This window comes from Cibotium barometz, chromosome 59, assembly GCF_041138505.1.
Source record: "Cibotium barometz isolate CiBa-2024 chromosome 59, ASM4113850v1, whole genome shotgun sequence".
Lineage (NCBI taxonomy): Eukaryota > Viridiplantae > Streptophyta > Polypodiopsida > Cyatheales > Cibotiaceae > Cibotium > Cibotium barometz.
This window is the reverse complement of record NC_141104.1, coordinates 27,143,357-27,161,412: the sequence shown is the minus strand read 5'-3', so window position 1 is coordinate 27,161,412 and position 18,056 is coordinate 27,143,357. Positions and strand designations below refer to the sequence as shown.

The window sequence follows — 18,056 nt, the reverse complement described above, 5'->3', positions numbered from 1 at the left end:
CTTAGAAGAAATCTCTGCTTGCATTGCTTCACACCAATGTGGTAAGGAAAGAGCTTCCTTAACCGTTTCAGGCTCAAACACATCACCAATATGAGACATCAAGGTAATATTTACTGAAGGGCGTGTACGTAAGACACGTGTAGTAGATTGTTGAGCATCTGAAAGTGATATATCTGAATCTTGAAGTAGAGAGCGAACCCATTTTGGAGGACCAGAAGTCCATGTAGAATCCAATGAAGTAGTAGGTGTCGCAATCAAAATGAATGAAGGGGATGAAGTAGGAACTGATAGTGTAGATGAGGATGAGACTGTAGGGAATGAGAGAGGCCCAAGCTCAAGAGATGGAAATGGATCTGAGAGAGATGTAGAAGGTGGTAACTCATCAAGACCAAAAACATGCTCATCAAAGATGGCATCACGTGAAAGAACAATATCCTCACGAGAAGGATCCCAAAAATGGAACCCTTTGGAGTGAGAAGCATATCCTGTGAATATTATAGGTTTGGACTTACCATCAAGAGTCCTCCTCTTAAAAGAAGGCACATGCACATGAGCAACACAACCACAGACATGAAAATGAGAAACAGTAGGTGTGTGGCCTGTGAAAGCCTCCTCTGGAGTCATGCCGTCCACTGCTTTCGTAAGAGAGCGATTGAGAAGATAAATTGAAGTAGCTATAGCCTCACCCCAAAAGGAGGAAGGTAGCTTCGCATGATGTAAGAGGGAGCGGGCCATTTCCTTCACCGTTCTATTCTTTCTTTCAACCACACCATTCCGCTGAGGAGTGTAGGGTATGGTGGTTTGTCGTTGTATGCCTTTTGAAGCTAGAAAATCCTCAAATGCTATAAACTCACCTCCATTGTCAGTCCTGAGAAAAGATACCTTTTGACTTGCTTGATTCTCTAGTTGGGCAAGCCAAACCTTAAAATGAGAAAGAGCATCAGACTTCTTAGGTAAGAAATAAACCCATGATTTGCGAGAGGTCATCCACAAGAAGCATATAATACTTGGATCCACCAAGCGATTGTACTTCCATAGGTCCTGCAAGATCAGCATGAATAAGCTCAAGTATGCGTGTGGCCCTATGAGTAGCCTCCTCTGGAAAAGGAGCCCGATGTTGCTTTCCTTGAGCACAAGAAGAACAAATATGATGGCGAGGTTTCTAAAGCTTTGGTAGACCTGTAACCATGTCATGTGAGACAAGATGTTGCAAAGTAGTAAGAGGAACATGGCCAAAGCGGAAATGCCATAGATCACTATCTTCATTAGAAACAAGTGCTTTAGGAGAAGCACTTATATGATAAAGCCCAGCATTTTGATAACCATGTGCCACACAAGAAAGTGACTGTCTATCAATACGGTAGCATCCAATACAAAGGAAGCTACCAACATGTATAGGAAGCTGCTACCTACTCATGCCGGTTGCTACCTACGCATGTCGCTAGCAACCAATGCATGCCGGTACACAAGAAGCTACCGGCATGTATAGGAAGGTGCTACTACCTACTCATGCGGGTTGCTACCTACGCATGTCGCTAGTAACCTACGCATGCCGGTAGGTTTTGGCATGCGTAGGTAGCTCGTAGGTAGCTACTGGCATACGTAGGTAGCTCGTAGGTAGCTACTGGCATGCGTAGAAAGCTACCGACATACATAAGAAGCTACTGGCATGTGTAGGGTGCTACCGGCATATGTCGGTAGCAACCAACGCATGCCGATAGCAACCAATACATGCCGATAGCAACCAATACATGCCGATAGTTTCTTATACATACCGTAACAATCAACGTATACCGGTAGTAGCAGAATGTACAAGAAGCTCCCGGCATACGTTGGAAGCTACCGGCATGCGTAGATTGCTACCGGCATGCATCAGAAGCACCGGTATGCTTAGGTAGCTACCGGCATGCATCAAAAGCATCGGTATGCTTAGGTAGCGGCATGCATCAGTAGCACCCAGCATGTAATGGAAGCTTCCGGTAGCTACGTGCATTCCGATAGCTACGTGCATGCCTAGATAGCACTCGCCTAATGCATAAGCCTTATGTATAAGGCTCATGCATAGCATTCATAGCTTGCACGAGGCTACGCATTCATAGCTTATACATAAGCCTCATGTATGCGGGTTATGCATGAGACTTATGCATAAAGCTTATGTATTTATACATGATGCTTATATATACGGCTAATACATAAGCCTCATGCATAAGCTTATGTATAAGGCTATACATAGAGGCTTATCGCTAATGCATAAGCTTTACACATGAAGCTTATGCATAAGGTTTTATGAAAAAGTCTCATGCATAAACCTTATGTATAAGCCTCATGCATGAGGCTTATACATTTGGTAATGCATAAGTCTTATACATGAGGTTTATGCACTACCCTTATTTATGTATGAGGCTTATGCATAAGGCTAATGCATAAGCTTTATGCACTAGCCTCATACATGAAGCTAAGGCATATGACCACCTCTAGAGAGGAGCTATGCTATTTATGTAAGGGAGAAAAATAACAAATCCTAAAACTTACAAACCCTATAACATGTAAAAGCATAAGACACGAAACATAAAAGGGAGAGATCTCTTACCTTATGGGGCTTGTATATGTGGATAACCTACAAAATCAAACCAAATAAAGAAGAAAAGTATTAGTAATCCTAATAGAAAGCATATACAAAACCCTAATCTTAATAAAAATCTTAATGAAAGATTTTGCCCTAACTAATTGAATCTTTCTTTTTCTCTTCTCATTATAGCTTAACCCTAACCTTAGCTTCTAAATAGAAAACATAATAGAGAGCTTTGATGGAGAGCTCTCCATCAAATTGCTTTATTAGGGTTTTTATGTAGAAGATAGGGTTAGGGTCAAGCTTTAATGAGAAGGAAAAAAGAAGAAAAGAAAAACTTAAAAGAGAAGAAAGAGAAAGGAAATACTCACAAGAAAGCTTTAATAGAAAGCTTGTTTGCATAGGAAATAAAGAAAAACAGCAGATATACCTTGCTTGAGCTTGAGGAAGATAGGGTAGGAGAGGTAGAAGTGATAGTAAAAACTTACAAAAAAAACTCAAAGAACAAGTTTATTGTATTCAAAAAAGATAAAACTATGCGACGGTAAAAGAAACGAGATATTTTTACAGTATAGTAGTGTTTTTTATGTTGCTGAACAGTAAAAAAGCACTGCTAAAAGCTTTGCTGAGTAGCAAAAAAGCAATGCAGGGCAGCAATATATCACTACTGAGCATCATGAAAACCCTTGATATTTTCCTTTCAAAAACGCTGCTACGCTCTCGATGTGTTGTAGTGTACCACCTTTTATTTTAAAACTTTAGGGCCACTTACATGTATCAAACCAAATTATAAGGCCGCATGATTTTTTGTAAATTGAAACAAAACTAAATTTATCTATTTATATAAATTTAACGTGTTTCCTACAGTTTGGTGTATGTAATTATTTATGTTGTGTGGGAAAGAGGTGTGAACTTTGGTGGACAAGTTTATTAGAAGGTATGAGTTGTCAAAAAGTATTGTTTGTCTTTTGCTTTTTTTAAACGGTTGCAACTATTCGTTGCGAATTATCTTAGGGGCACACAATTGTGGAAAAAGAGAAGACGTTCGAGGCAAGGATGTAGGAGATATAGGTCGCCTTGGAAAAAGAGAAGACATTCGAGGCAAGGATGCAGGAGATATAGGTCGCCTTGGATAAGCGCGAAAGTGCGATCGTGTGAGCAGAGACCAGGATTCTTTGGTCCATGTCAAGGAGCAGAAAGACACTATCGTCGCTCCTATTTGTTGAGCAGAAATGGAAATGGATCGAAGTCGCTGCTGCTATTCATGATGAGCAGAAACAGAAATGGATCGAAGAGCGGCAACTACTGCAAGGTTGGTCCTGATGTGAGCTTACCGGGGGGGAAGAAGATCTACAAGGAGGAGAGCATCACGCGAGTGAGCACCACACAGTTCCTGTTTTATGAAAATATGAATTGTGGAATTATTTAATATTTTATGTGGTATTTATAGTATGCTCATTTGCCACACGGTCGTGACTGGGTACATGCGAGAGCGTGGACCAGTGGTGGTCGCATCTTGATGAACGGATAAGGGAGATGTAATGTGTCTTATGTTTTTGGTGAGCAGATCAGTCCACGAAGTAGCGTGGGTGTGATGGATTTTGACCGGTGCGTAGCGGTAGATCCATGGTGATAGAAACCAATGCCAGCTAAAAGATGGCCAAAGTAGAGGACCCAAAACGACTTCAATTTTACACATGAGGCTTCAATTTGGAAAGCCCCAAAATTGTTGATTTTGTCAAAGCCTTAATTAAGCAATTTTTGCCTAATTTTTGAGAAACCCCGAAATTACCATCAATTTCAAATTTCCCTAATTCTCTTGCAGGCTGAGGGCGGCTGGAGGTTTGGTATCTCTCCTTTGAGCTTCTCTGCTTGGATGTCTACAGGGGAAAGTTCATCGAGAAGGTCTTCAGCGAGGCATGTCTGGGCACAAATGTACAAGCTTCAGGGTGACGTTACGATCAAGCAAGAGAACTGCATCTCGCCCTCTCGCTGTCATGCACCGGTGGTGACGATGCAGAAGTCGGAGCCTGCTGTGATGCAGTAGGCGGCAGCTTTCCGTTGGTGGTGGCCAAGGGCACCTGTCATCAGCCAGCACCACGTGTTGGCTGGGGGCGACAAGCAGCAACAGAAAGCATACTCGACAATGGGTGAGGGTGGCAGCGGACGCTGGCCTGGGCACGTTGACGAGCAGAAGGCGGCACAAGCTGGTACAGTGGGCAACATGTGTTGACTTCCTGGAATGTGTTGGGTGCTGGCAACAACTGGCAGTCAGGTTTGATTCAGTCAGCTGCTAGTAGCAAGTACACAAAACACACAGATGACGGTGAGAGGTGGGATGCGCAGAGGAGCAGGTGGCAACCAGGTGTAGTGGCAACTTTAACTGGCTCTGATACCAATGTTGTTAATTCACCTCCATAGCCATAGCATAAAGCTTTGCAACTAGACAAGAAGATCTCCCCCCATACATGAGTGAGCACGTTTCCTCATGTATTTATTTATTAAGTTTTCTCATGTATTTATTTATTAGCCAAAAAGCAAGTGCTCAAAAATAGCTTGATACATTCCACTTTGACTATTAATATCAAAAAGTAGCTTGGTCTCCAAGCTTGGCTACTTACATTAAGTTGTAGCAATTTAATTAAATGAAACTATGGACGGGCGACCATCGGTGCTTACTCCAACATGGATACCTCTTTGCCTTATGCTACTGTGACATGAAAAAATGATATCTTTCATTTTCAATTTTGTGCATATTTTGATGGTTTCTCAATGGTAGTAAGGTGGAAGCTTGTCCAAGAAGATTGCGGCGCCCACAATAGAATAACGGCGTGGTGATACGGCGGCTTGGCAGCTACCCCGATAACAACATTTTATCTTCAAATATAATGGTTTTACTTGATTTAGGGTGCACACATTGTAAATGTCATAAGTATGCTTGATAAATACTTTGGTATGGTAGATAGGCTAGTGATACGAAAAATAAAAGTGGGCCTTCATGCTCACATGGATTTTAATTGTATTATTAATATGGTATTCACCATAAGGCTACAAGTTGGGGAGTGTGGAAGGCATGTGGAGGAGTGTGTGTAGGTGCATAATTGAGAAAGATTCTTCTAGAATGCCTACATGGAAGAGGAGAATTTCGCCATGTGTAAGTGGGATCTCCACCTACATGCCACTTAGACTTGGCTATTATCTCATCACACTTTCAAAGTAAAAAAGTCTTCAATTTAATAATCAATAGAAGACTTAGCCTAAGAGGACAATTGATGGTATATGTCACTGAAGGGTTGAAGTTTTTTATGTTGTAATTTGTAACAATGGAAGAGAGGGTGATCCTCCACCTATAAAAGGAGTCCCTTCTCTCCCTTTCAAATCAATGAATGAAGCCTCCTCAATTGAGCATTTTGTGTCATTGCCATTCTCTTATCTTTCAAACCCTTATTCAAACACTCTCTTTACATGTGAATATCTCATTTAGCATTAGCTCCTCATGCTTAACACAATTTTGGACCTCTTTGATGATTCATGATAAGGGGGATAAGGAGTTATTATCTTGGTGGGCCTGTGACTTCTCAAGGTAGCCCTTGCCTTATTGCCGCCCTCCTTTGAAGATACCAATGGTTTTAGCGGTAATGAGCATGTGGAAAGACTTTTGGGACCATAGGTAAATCTTTACGATTGTCCACTGAGCAATGTTAACCCTTACCCTCTAGCTTGAATCATGAAGGAGATGAGAAGCAAGAGGCTATGTGAAAATTGAGGTTTCATGCAAAGAGAGAGAAGTGCAGTTTTGTGGTCCAATACCCAAATTTCAATCGGTAATTACTTCACTTGGGTATTGATTTCTGAAATTGATCATATGGCTAGGAAGCTCTTTATATGCTCTTTCCACTCATGTAACTAATTTCTTAATCCTTTACTTCATTGATGATCAGAATTTCTTCCTAAAGTTGCTAACTTTTAGGCGAATTTTGACAGTTTTATAGTCTTGTAGTAAAATGCTCATAACTTTTTTTGAAAGTTTTTATATGGGCGCGAAGCTCTCTTCAAGCTCTACGCATCTATGTAATCCTCTTTTGCACAGCCTATATGGATTTAAAACTGCAATTCTCTGTGTATCTCTGTTTTTTATAGACTTTTGGCCATTCTTTCTTCTTAATATGATTAATTCCTCTTAATCTCTTATCAAAAGGCCAATCCCATGTGTCTTATCCTCTTGTAAGTAATTGCCATATTCTTTTGCTTTAATATGCTCCGTCCAAATCGCCCAATTCGCATAGATGAACCTTACCAATATTCCCCGTATGTTTCCGTTCACATAATTTTGAGTCGGAAGATTTTCTTCCAACAAAGAATTGCCCTCTTATTTGGAGCTGCAAGACTAGCAAAAATTCTTGCTTCTCCTCCGGAGCCTTTCATCTTTCCTTCCATGAATTATGATCTCACCTTTGATGTGTATATCTTTATCTTAACTTAGGGGTGAGGAGACTGTGAGGTTTCATACAAGTGTGTTTTGATTCTAAGAAGTGACCGAAGTCAAAAACCCAACTTCGTGTCACACTACTCTAGAACAACAACTTCAAGATGTTGAATGCCAATTACAAGACCGCGACAAGCAACTGGGAGACTCAAACGCTAAGGACAACCGAATTGCTAAAATTTTGTGAGCTGCGTTTGACGCTCAACAAATCCTCAAAGAACAAAGATAAGTTGTCGCTACAAAATTAAGTGCGCCACCACAACCACAAGAATGATAAAGCTGCTTTATGGTGGAACGTGCTTCACAGTAGCATCGATCGCCCTGCCATTTGGGCCTCGTTCTAAGAGAAGGTCAAAGAATCATTCTTACCACCTTAGTTTCATCTTCACGCGTGCCACACATGGTTAAATTTCTCATGGGATGAAGGTAAAAACGTGAGTCAATATACTCAGCATTTTTGGCAACACCTCTTACTCCTTCACATGCTCGAAGATGTGCCTGAAGATTTACTTCAACACAAATACGCAGATGGTCTTCAATGTGATATACAAGCAAAAATCAACACTTTGAAGCTCTCTTCACTCTAGGAAGCAATTTCTTTCGTCCAGGACGCGAAAAAAGAGCTTCGATCTATTGCCCAGATGGTTCGCTCTTCTCAAAAGGCTACTCAATTTTGACAACCACAAGTGGCAACTCAAAATCGACAATCATCTTGGGTAACAAACAATCGTAATTTTCGTAAACCTTTTGTTACTCCATGCATTGACACTTTTAACAACACTCGTGCACCCACTTTTCCAAATAAAAATGTATCTAATGTGGCTAATTCCAAGCCAAATGATGTAAATTCAAAGCCCTAACCTAGCCACAATAGCATGCACGCACCACGTGCTGATTCGCAGCACAAATATCAAATATTTTGTTATAAATGCCATAAACTAGGCCATAAATAGTCTCAGTGCCCTGCTAAGCTTCCAAAGGGCAACCCTTCATCGGCAAAACTCCATTATATTGAAGAGGATAGCGCTATTGAGGATCTCGATTTTGCTCCAATCTCAAGTGAAGATGCTCTTCAATGCGAGGTGAACAACACAGAATCTATTGATTCAAGTATGCTTTCCTCGCTACATGCTTTATTACGAATGAAAGGTCATATAAATGATTCTGAAGTATATGTTTTACATGATGATGGTAGTTCACATGACTTCATCTTTGGAAAACTTGTTAAGAAACTCTAATTTGAAACTTCTCCTTCTGCTTATAAAGTAAAATCTGCTTTTCAAGGAACTAGGTACAATGAAACACATGAAATAAAAGTCCAAGCATTCAACTACCTCACAAAGCACCATTGCACCAACAAGAAGTGCAATGTCAAGTAGTTGAATTACTTGACAAAGGTCTCATTTGTCCTAGTAGCTCCCCATTTGCTGTGCCTGTCTTACTTGTGCTAAAAAAGAATAAAACCTGTAGGATGTGCATAGACTATAAAAGCACTAAATAAAGTGACTGTTAAGAACCGTTACCCAATCCCTAGAATTGATGACCTATTAGATAAATTAAAAGGTGCAAATGTATTTAGTAAAATTGACTTAAAGTTTGGGTATCATCAAATCTGTATAGATCCTGCTGATATCTTCAAGGTTGCTTTCCGTACACAATCAGAACATTATGAGTTCATTGTCATGCCCTTCAGTCTCACTAATGCTCCTTGCACATTTGCACGCATGATGAATATTTTTTTTTAGATTATCAAAACTTCATGATTGTTTTCTTTGATGATATATGCTCATTTATAGTCACTCTGAAGAAGAACACAAGGATCACTTAAGTATTGTCTTTGATTTGCTACGAGAAAATCAATTATATGCTAACCCTAACAAATATTCTTTCTTTCAAGCTAAGATGGAATATCTAGGCCATATTGTATCGGCCGATGGTATTCGAGTAGACCCTAAGAAAGTCCAGACCCATTGCTCTCCCATTGACTATCTTTCTTTGCAAAGAAGATAGTTTTTCGATGGGGTGACAGTCATCAACGGAAGTCCTTTGAAACTTTGAAGTACTTATTGACCCATGCACCTGTCCTACAACTCTCAGACTTTGACCATCCTTTCTTTTTAGTTGTCACAGATGGTAGTGGATCTAACGTAGATGCAACCCTCATGCAAGATGACCATCCCATAGCTTATGAAATCCGCAAGATTAAATCCAATGAGGCCAAGGATAGTACCTAGACAAGGAACTTTTAGCTGTTGCCATGCCCTCAACATATGGAAGCATTATCTCATGGGATCTGAGTTCCTATAATAAAGACGGATCAATAAGCTATCAAGCACTTGTTGACCCAATCTTTAATATCGGATTGCCACCTCAAATGGGCTTCTTTTATCTAAAATTTTCACCCTATGATCCAATATGAACCAGGCCGTGTTAATGTAGTTGCAGATGCTCTGAATCACAGACCTCTTGATGATAACCAAAGTTCTGTTTGCAATTCTAATTCATTTGATGAGCTTAAACATGCTTATTTGAATAATGTGTCTACTATTCAAGTGTAATCTTTCGATGCCATGATTGACTCATATGCTGATGATCCTGATTTTTTCCCTACATGGAATGCCATACATGCTAACAATTCTTTGCAACTAAATGATTACTCTTATCCAAATGGATTTTTGTTCTTTCAAAAGAGACCTTGCATCACTGCACTATTTAGAGAACTAGCCATAACTGAGATACATGATCTTGCATATATGGGACATAGAGGAATTCAATCCACATTAGCTACATGTAAAGAATATTTCTTTTGGCCTGACACGAAACATGACATTGCAAAATTTGTGTCTGAATGTATTGTTTGTCAAAGAATTAAACGCCATCATGGTAAATATTTGGTCTTTTAATGCCCCCACCTATTCCCAAAGGTCCATGGGAAGACATTTCAATGGACTTTATTACTAGTTTGCCGACTACGTCCTCTCATAATGACATGATATGGACCATAGTTAATAGCTTTAGCAAGCAAGCATACTTTGTACCGTGCAAGAAGACCCTGTCTGCCCCTCAGGTTGCAAAGCTATTCATTAAGACTATCTTTCCTCACCATGGCTTTCCCAAAGTCATTCTCTTTGACCAAGATGGCCGCTTTTGCAATCATTTTTGGGTTGCTTTATTCAAGAACTTAGGTTCTAAAATGGACTTTACATCCGCTTTCCATCCAGAAAGCAATGGCCAGACTGAAGCTACTAACAACACTATTATGGATCTTCTTAGATCCTACACTATTGACCGACCCTCTAATTGGGATCAACATTTGCCTCTACTTCAATTTGCTTACAATAATACCCCCCATTCCGCTACTGGTCGAGCTTCCTTTAAATATTCTATGGCAAGAACCTTCCCATTCATGTCTCTGCCATAACTAGTGATGTTCTAGCTGCTGACACTTTAGCTCATGAGACCACGCTACTATTCTCGCTGAAGTCACTAAATCTATTAAGCGAGCACAATTGAAATACACTGCTCAAGCCAACAAGAAACGACAACTAATGTCATTCAAAGAAAATGATCTAGTTTGGCTTCTCATAGAGAAAAGATGCTTAACGAATATTGCCATGCATCCTAAGATCAAGTTGGCTCCTAGATTTTATGGACCATCCACAATTATCCAACAAATTAATGAAAATGCATTCCGCTTGGACATTCCCACTCACTGGAAGATACATAACTCATTTCACATTAGTTTATTGAGACCCTTTAAAGGCCCCACTCTTGTTAACCTTGTTATTGATGGCCCTCCTCTCCTCGAGGATGACTTTGAAATTCTAGTACTTGAAAGTATTATTGACCATGACCAAACAACCACCCGTACTGGCACTATGTATCATTCTATTGAGAAATCATAGTGGATTCTTGAAACATCGCTTACCCCGCACTACCGACACTTGATTCTGGCATACCACTCACATTCACATTGACCATGACCAAACAACCACCCGTACTGGCACTATGTATCATCGTTACTTGGTAAAGTATAAGAATCATTCTATTGAGAAATCATAGTGGATTCTTGAAACATCGCTTACCCCGCACTACCGACACTTGATTCTGGCATACCACTCACATTCACATTGATTCTTTTATGGACACCGATTCGCCGCGCGACTAAGGCAGTGCCATAGTTCTTCCACATATTTTGGTGCCGATTCGTCAACGGAGGCAACACATTCATTTAGTGCCAATTTGCCAACTGAGGCAGCACGTTAGTTTAATGTTGATTCATCAATTGATGCAGCGTGTTGATTTAGTGCCGATTTGTCAACTGAGGCAGCATGTCAGCATGAGGTTGGCTACCCTTGCTTTTGTTTATTTCACACAACTGAGGATAGTTGCTTTTTAACCCCGCGGTATGTTATGGAAATATGAATTGTGGAATTATTTGATATTTTATGTGTGGTATTTATAGTATGCTCATTTGCCACAAGGTCATGACTGGATACGCGTTAGAGTGTGGAGCAGTGGTCACAGCATGATGGGTGGATAAGCGAGATTTAATGTCTTGTGTTTTTGGTGAGCAGATCAGTGCATGAAGTAGCATGGGTTTGACGGATTTTGGCCGGTGTGCGATCATCGGGTTTTGGTGTGTGCCGATAGTCGCACGCCCATAGTTTCACTTAATTAAATTGCTCAATTTTAATGTAAATAGCCAAGCTTGGAGACCAAATTACTTTTTGATATTAATAGACCAAAATGGAATGTATCAAGCTATTTTTGAGCACTTGTTTTTTGGCTAATAAATAAATACATGCATGAGGAAGCGTGCTCACTCATGCATGGGCAGAGATTGAACCCACTCTTTTTGTCGTGCATAGTTTGCTATATTTATATTCTTCTTGTCTATTTACAAAGCTTTATGCTATGGCTATGGAGGTGAATTAAAAGCAGTTCCTGCCTTTCCTTCTCACATTTGACATGCTGCTTGTATGCCAAATTTTTCAATTCCACTGTGTTTCCAAGCTTTGGAATTCAATGCTGGGAGGGTAAGTCTTGGTAGCAGGGGAGGTTCTGCTAAATGCAAGGACGGAGTGGAAAGGATATTGGTTTATCATGGTCTGACCATTTACACATGGCGTTTGGCAAGCAATAGGGCAAAGATTGGGCCTTCTTTCGCCCTAGGCGTTTATGGCATTTGGCAAGCAATAGGGCAAATATTGGGCCTTCTTTCACCTCCTCTGCCAACCCGCAACTATGGCAAACTGGCTGTCTTACTGGAGCACATTTTTTATGTCTGTCCTCCCCGACCCCCTCACCATCGCTGCCTAGCTCTACTCGTCGGAGACGGGACACACTACTAGTTGTAGCTAATCAATTGATTATGTTAGGATAATCAAGTATGTTTTTTACCTTTCCATGTTTTGCATACGAGTGACATGACATCACACCATGTGTTGTATTGAAGAAATGTTGTGGCTAATACAGTATACAGTTGCTACATGCGAATGGAGACACTGTGATGTGTCATGACCCAAAATTTTAAAGTAGACATACTTACTTAGGGTATGAACAATGTGAGTTAGGGTGGTAGTGCTGGCAATACACATTTGCTACATAAGTGGGGATTGTGTGCGATTGAGCTCATGCCCTTTCTGGAATTTCTTTCCAAAGTTCTCAAACAAGGTGGTATAAATTTTTGTTATGGACATTTCAGAGATTAGTTTCTCTTTAGACCTTGCATCCATTGACCTAGACAAGGAATATTTGATTTCATAATTATCCTCCATTACATTATCGTCTAAATGGATTGTTTCCTTATAGGATTGATCAAAACAATTTGGATGTAAGATTACGATCAGGTTGTGCAGCAAAGTGTTTCTCTTCAATCCCATGAGAAAACATCGTTTCATTTGTGTATCATTGACTTTCTCTCAGTCTTTACATCATGAGTTTAGGGTTTTCATGTGCAAGATGTAATCATGTAGAGTTTGTTGTTGCACTCTACCTAGGGCCTTGCCTAGAGAATCCATAGATAAAGGTTGTCTTCATATTTCTAAAATTTTCCTTAATCATATGTATCAAAGTGATGAACCATCGACTAACCTTTCCTACTAAGCATAGATTCAATGCATGAAACTTGGTGGGGTAATTCGAATTTCCAAAAGCTTTACATCGTTTGTGAAAATAATTACATGAATTGGAGCTTGGAGATCTCTATGGCCATGGTTTCCCAACAATGACTTGCTTGGGCCATGTGTAGCTCCTCCTGAGTTTAGAGCATCATTCATTCCTTGTGTAATCCCTCTTTCTAAAATTTAGGCATCTAGGGGCTATAAGGGTTATTGAGTGTTGAGCTCAAGCATCTACATAAGAGATTAGGACTTGTTGTGGTTGGCAAAGGAGTAGTCATTGGGAGATATGAGTCACCAAGTGTGTGAACCCTGATGGCACACTCGGAGATATATGATGCGGCCAATGCATGGCAGATGTCATTAGGAGTTGTACTTGAGGTATGGATCTCCAAGGTTGGTAGATTTTAACTATTGGGTTTAGTTCCATCAAGTGTACATTTAATCCCCCCTTTAGTTTGAGTTGGCCATAACTTGCATTATGTTGAATGGAGCTCGTGCATAATTCTCAAGGAGACACTATTTTTGGGTTTAATATTTTTTTTCTTTGTTAGAATTTCTAGAATTTAATAATTTATTTGTATAATTTTTGTGTTTTGAAATTTATTTGGATTTTTAAGGTTCTAGATGTTATTTAAGTTTTAAGATAAGCCCCTCCACTCTTTTGAAAAAAAATGTTCCCTTGTATTCCCAAATCCACTTTGAGAGGGTGTCTTAAGTCTCAACTTTCTTCCTTTTCACATCTTCTAGGCTTGTGAAGAGTATCTTTCTACTTTACTAGAATTTTTCATGGTGCGTCGAAAACTCATACATCGGGAACTGGCTATATCATGTTTTTTCATAGTGTAAAAGGCTTTGACGTAAAAATATCTTCTTCATGGTGTGAAAATATCTAGCATGAAAAACTCTTTTTCACAACGTGAAAGTCCTTGGCTTTCACGGCATGTAAAATTATGATTTTTAGATAACGTTATCTAGTCAATGCCCTATTGTTAGCCATGTAATCCCTAACATTCCGGAAAAAATCTTGGCAACATTTTCACGAGTGTGAAAATACAAGCTTTTGGAGAGAAAGTGTGCCAGCTCAATCCTTGGCCATGTGAAAATTTGGTTATTTACATATGTATATATATAATTAATATAAGTATGCACAATAGTGTAAAATTTGTATATTGCTCACACTAATGCCTTAAACATGTACAAGCACTATGATGTGATCTTGCAAGATCCATTTTGACATGTTACCAATATCAAGGTGCTTAGAGGTTTAACAAAGCGCATATCAAGCCTTTCAGGTGTTACAAAAGGATATCATGATCTTTAATTCAAGTTTTCAAAACTCGAGGGTTTGCAAGATTTTGAAAACTTAAAAGCTCTCAAAAAACAATATTCTATGATGACTTTCAAGGTGTATAAATCAAGTTTTCAAATAGATACAGGTCATTCTATGCTGACTTTCTAGGTATACATATTTTTATATTGTTATGTATGCACACACACACACACACACACACACACACACACACACATACATACATATACATACATACATACATACATACATACATACATACATATATATATATATATATATATATATATATATATAGAGAGAGAGAGAGAGAGAGAGAGAGAGAGAGAGGATTTTGTTAGTTCATTATTTGTTATTTGTATATTTAACTCTTATATTCTCAATTTCAATTGCCTACCCATCTCTAGTTTTTGCTTAGCATTAGGATTTCAACAAGTAGTAGTGCCTTTGGAGTTTTGATATGGAGTCTTTGTGAGTAATTATAGAGCATTCACTAGCTTGGCAAAATGGAATTCCTTGAGAAAGAAGGAATCAACTCAACAACGAGTTAGAACAAGTCGAACAAAAATGATGAATACTTGGTGGGTAATATATAAGGGGCTTGCAGTCTAGACTTAGCACCAGCGGTTGCAACTCCTTTTTTTTTGGGTGTATTGTGAGGGATATTTTCATTTTTATTTTAGTGAGGGAATAGACAGGGAGTGGTGGGTATTGAAACCCAGGCCATCACGGTGTAGGGCAAGAGCCCTTACCCGCTGCGCTATCTCCCCCACCTCCTCATGGCATCGCTTTCATTGCTCGGTGACTTGGGCTGGTGGTGAGTCAACACGTGAAGCACTGCTCTAATTGAATGAGTATGAACACAAACAAGTGAGAAACAACCCTTAAGATAAAGGGTGATCTTTTGCACTTTATCTGAAGGGTTACAATTGTGCCATTTTTTTAGGCAGAGAGCAAGTGTGAAGACAAGCAAGAAGCTTCACCAAGGTACACCAAGGTCCTAGAAGATTCATTGTATACGACTTAAGTGTCAAATGACGACTAGCACAAGAAATGCACAGTAATTTCCTTCTCTCGAAGGAGCGTTCGAAAACAAATATTATCCTGAAAAGTGGAAAACCTTTATCTGAACATTGTAAAATTATTTATCAAAAAAATCTTGAAATCTCAAGGCTTTTGTTCTATAACATCTCAAAATTTGGAGGTATTTGTACCTTATTAAAGTTTTAAATTTAAATATATTATTCAAAATATGCAACACTAAACTTGGGTTTTTTTTGAACATTTTCTCAAAGCCCCCCAAAAACACACACACACACACACACGTGACACACATGGAAAAAAAAAACTATAAAAAGATGCTACAGAAATTTTCCAAGGTACTCGTCTGCAGATGTGTATTTGACCTCTGGGTACAGTGAAGTCGCGTCAACATCGTTGGGTCCCAAATCAAAGTTAGATTGATCTCCTTTGAAAAATATGTCATGCAAAATAGCCAGAACAACATTCTCTGGAAGTGGGATCCCTGTACACAACATTAACAAGTGTGTCAACATCATATGGATATGGCAGCCTGCACCTGCCACCTATATATATATATATATGTATGTATATTGTATGTATGTATGTATATACATACATAACATATATATATGTATGTATATTGTATGTATGTATGTATATACATACATACATATACATACATACATACATATATATATACTCATATATGTATGTATGTATGTATGCATATGAGTATATGATGAAAGCTGAAAAAGAACTTGTTCTCTTTAAAAAAATGAATTCAAGGATACATTAGCCTTCTCCCCTGACTTCCAATCAAAGTCTGATTGAGCTTCCCTCCCTTACCTTCTTCGATTTGCTTTACTATATCACGCTCTGACACGACTACTTTCTCAAGAGTTTTCCCAATTTTCTTCTCCCATAAAGCCACCAGTTCGTTCAAGGTAAGGATGTTTCCAGGTGGCCTTACGTGCAAAGTCTTGTTCAAGGTCCTTGGGTCATCCACTGCCTTGATTGTGTAGGTGCCAATGTCATCCTCAAGCACACTAATGACTGGCAAATGATGAAGTGAGTTAAGCCTATTTCATCAATAAATTAGTATATACATTATGCTTATAAAAATTTTACTTTTAATTTTAAAAAAATCCCAAGTCTAAAACGTCCGTATGGGATCATTCCCTTTGTAGTGGCATGACCCTCTCGCATAATTCATGATTAAAAAAAGCTGCAAAACAAGGTCTCATTTTCCACTCCAACATCATTAACCAAGTTGAGGAGAAAAACTTACCTTTCACATTGCCGCTCCCGTAAATCAGTGCTTTATCTTTTGGTGGTGATGTGTGGCCTGGTTGGAACAGATTAACAAGAAAGTGGCCTGCAAAGCCATTGCTGACAACAAATGTGTGGGGCACCTGGGCCTCCTCTACAGCTCTCCGGATTTGCGACTTTTGGCTGAACATGGTCTTGGCAGGTTCCAATGCTTGCACTCGGTCGACATCGACGGTGAATTCTGAGGGAAAGAACCGCTGCAGCAGCACATGATTGTGCCAACATACGGGTTAATAATTTTATGTCACGAATAAACTTCTTGTTTTAGAAGGATTAAGCAGAGTGATGAATGTAATTAAACAGCCTTTCACGCCATCAGCAGTACCTTGATCGTCCCAACTTCTTTGATGGCTGCAATGATCTTCTTTTGGTCAAGAATCTGAGCAACGGCTGAGATCACGACATCCACTTGCTTGATTGCCGCAACAAGACTTTCCTGATCATCCAAGGAGCCCTGCACCACCACCACCACCACAACAACAAAGATTAGTGCCAAAAATAACACCCCAAAAAAAAACCCTAAATGAGGAGTACATCCGAACAAAGATATATACCCAAAAAGCAAAACGAGAGCCCAATCACAGTTCCTCTTGTGTGTGTGTGTGTGTGTGTGAGCGCGCGCGAGCGCTACCTGGAGGATGGTGATGCCGGAGGCCTTGAAGGAATCGATGAGATGGGCTTTAGAAGAGAGGGTGGAGGGCCTCGCGAGAACATATGTGGGGTGACCCTGTGCAGGTGCAGCAAGCGCTATGAACTTTCCTATGTACCCTGTGGCTCCGATTATGAGGACCTTGCTCTTGGCCATGGCCATGAAGTGCCCCCAACAACTATATAATACAATTGTGCACGAGAGAGAGAGAGAGAGAGAGAGAGAGAGAGAGAGAGAGATCCGATTGATCGATCTGAGAGCTGTGCTCCATGGCAAGCCTTTTATATTACCCAGTCACAGCATTTGTTCAATACAAAACATGGTATGACGTCATGTCACTCGTATGCAAAACATCGACTTGAATTGACGAGGTCAATGCTACGTTATTAAGATTACTTAATTACGTGGCAATTTTAACCTCGTTAAATTTTTGTTTTTCGAGCTATTTTTGTTTTTCGAGCTAGGTCAGAAACGAGTACGCTCGTTCTAAGACTCAAACAAAGAAACGCTTTTGTGATTAGTGTCGTCATCTCTGTCGTGTAGACAGTTTTGCTACTTCTAAGACT

The 18,056-nt window shown here is 39.6% G+C and overlaps 1 protein-coding gene across 1 annotated transcript; it reads right to left on the bottom strand.

Annotated features, from left to right (window-relative positions):
* Positions 1–15,678: 15,678 nt before the first annotated feature.
* On the bottom strand, positions 15,679–17,739 carry LOC147605656 (phenylcoumaran benzylic ether reductase IRL1-like). Its single transcript, XM_086793500.1, has 5 exons — positions 17,473–17,739; positions 17,167–17,295; positions 16,801–17,038; positions 16,359–16,565; positions 15,679–16,014 (listed from the first exon to the last, which is right to left on the bottom strand). The coding sequence occupies exons 1-5, from the start codon at positions 17,650–17,652 to the stop codon at positions 15,851–15,853; spliced, it is 918 nt and encodes a 305-aa protein (XP_086649626.1). The 5' UTR covers positions 17,653–17,739; the 3' UTR covers positions 15,679–15,850.
* Between the last annotated feature and the right edge of the window lie 317 nt (positions 17,740–18,056).

What these genes read in the sequence shown, in the direction of transcription:
- LOC147605656 (XM_086793500.1), bottom strand. Translation starts at nt 17,652, where the DNA reads ATGGCCATGGCCAAGAGCAAGGTCCTCATAATCGGAGCCACAGGGTAC. An exon ending in AAGAAGTTGGGACGATCAAG is followed by an intron (nt 17,039 to 17,166) that starts GTACTGCTGATG and finishes GTGCTGCTGCAG; the next exon opens with CGGTTCTTTCCCTCAGAATT. An exon ending in AGTAAAGCAAATCGAAGAAG is followed by an intron (nt 16,015 to 16,358) that starts GTAAGGGAGGGA and finishes TGTTGTGTACAG; the next exon opens with GGATCCCACTTCCAGAGAAT.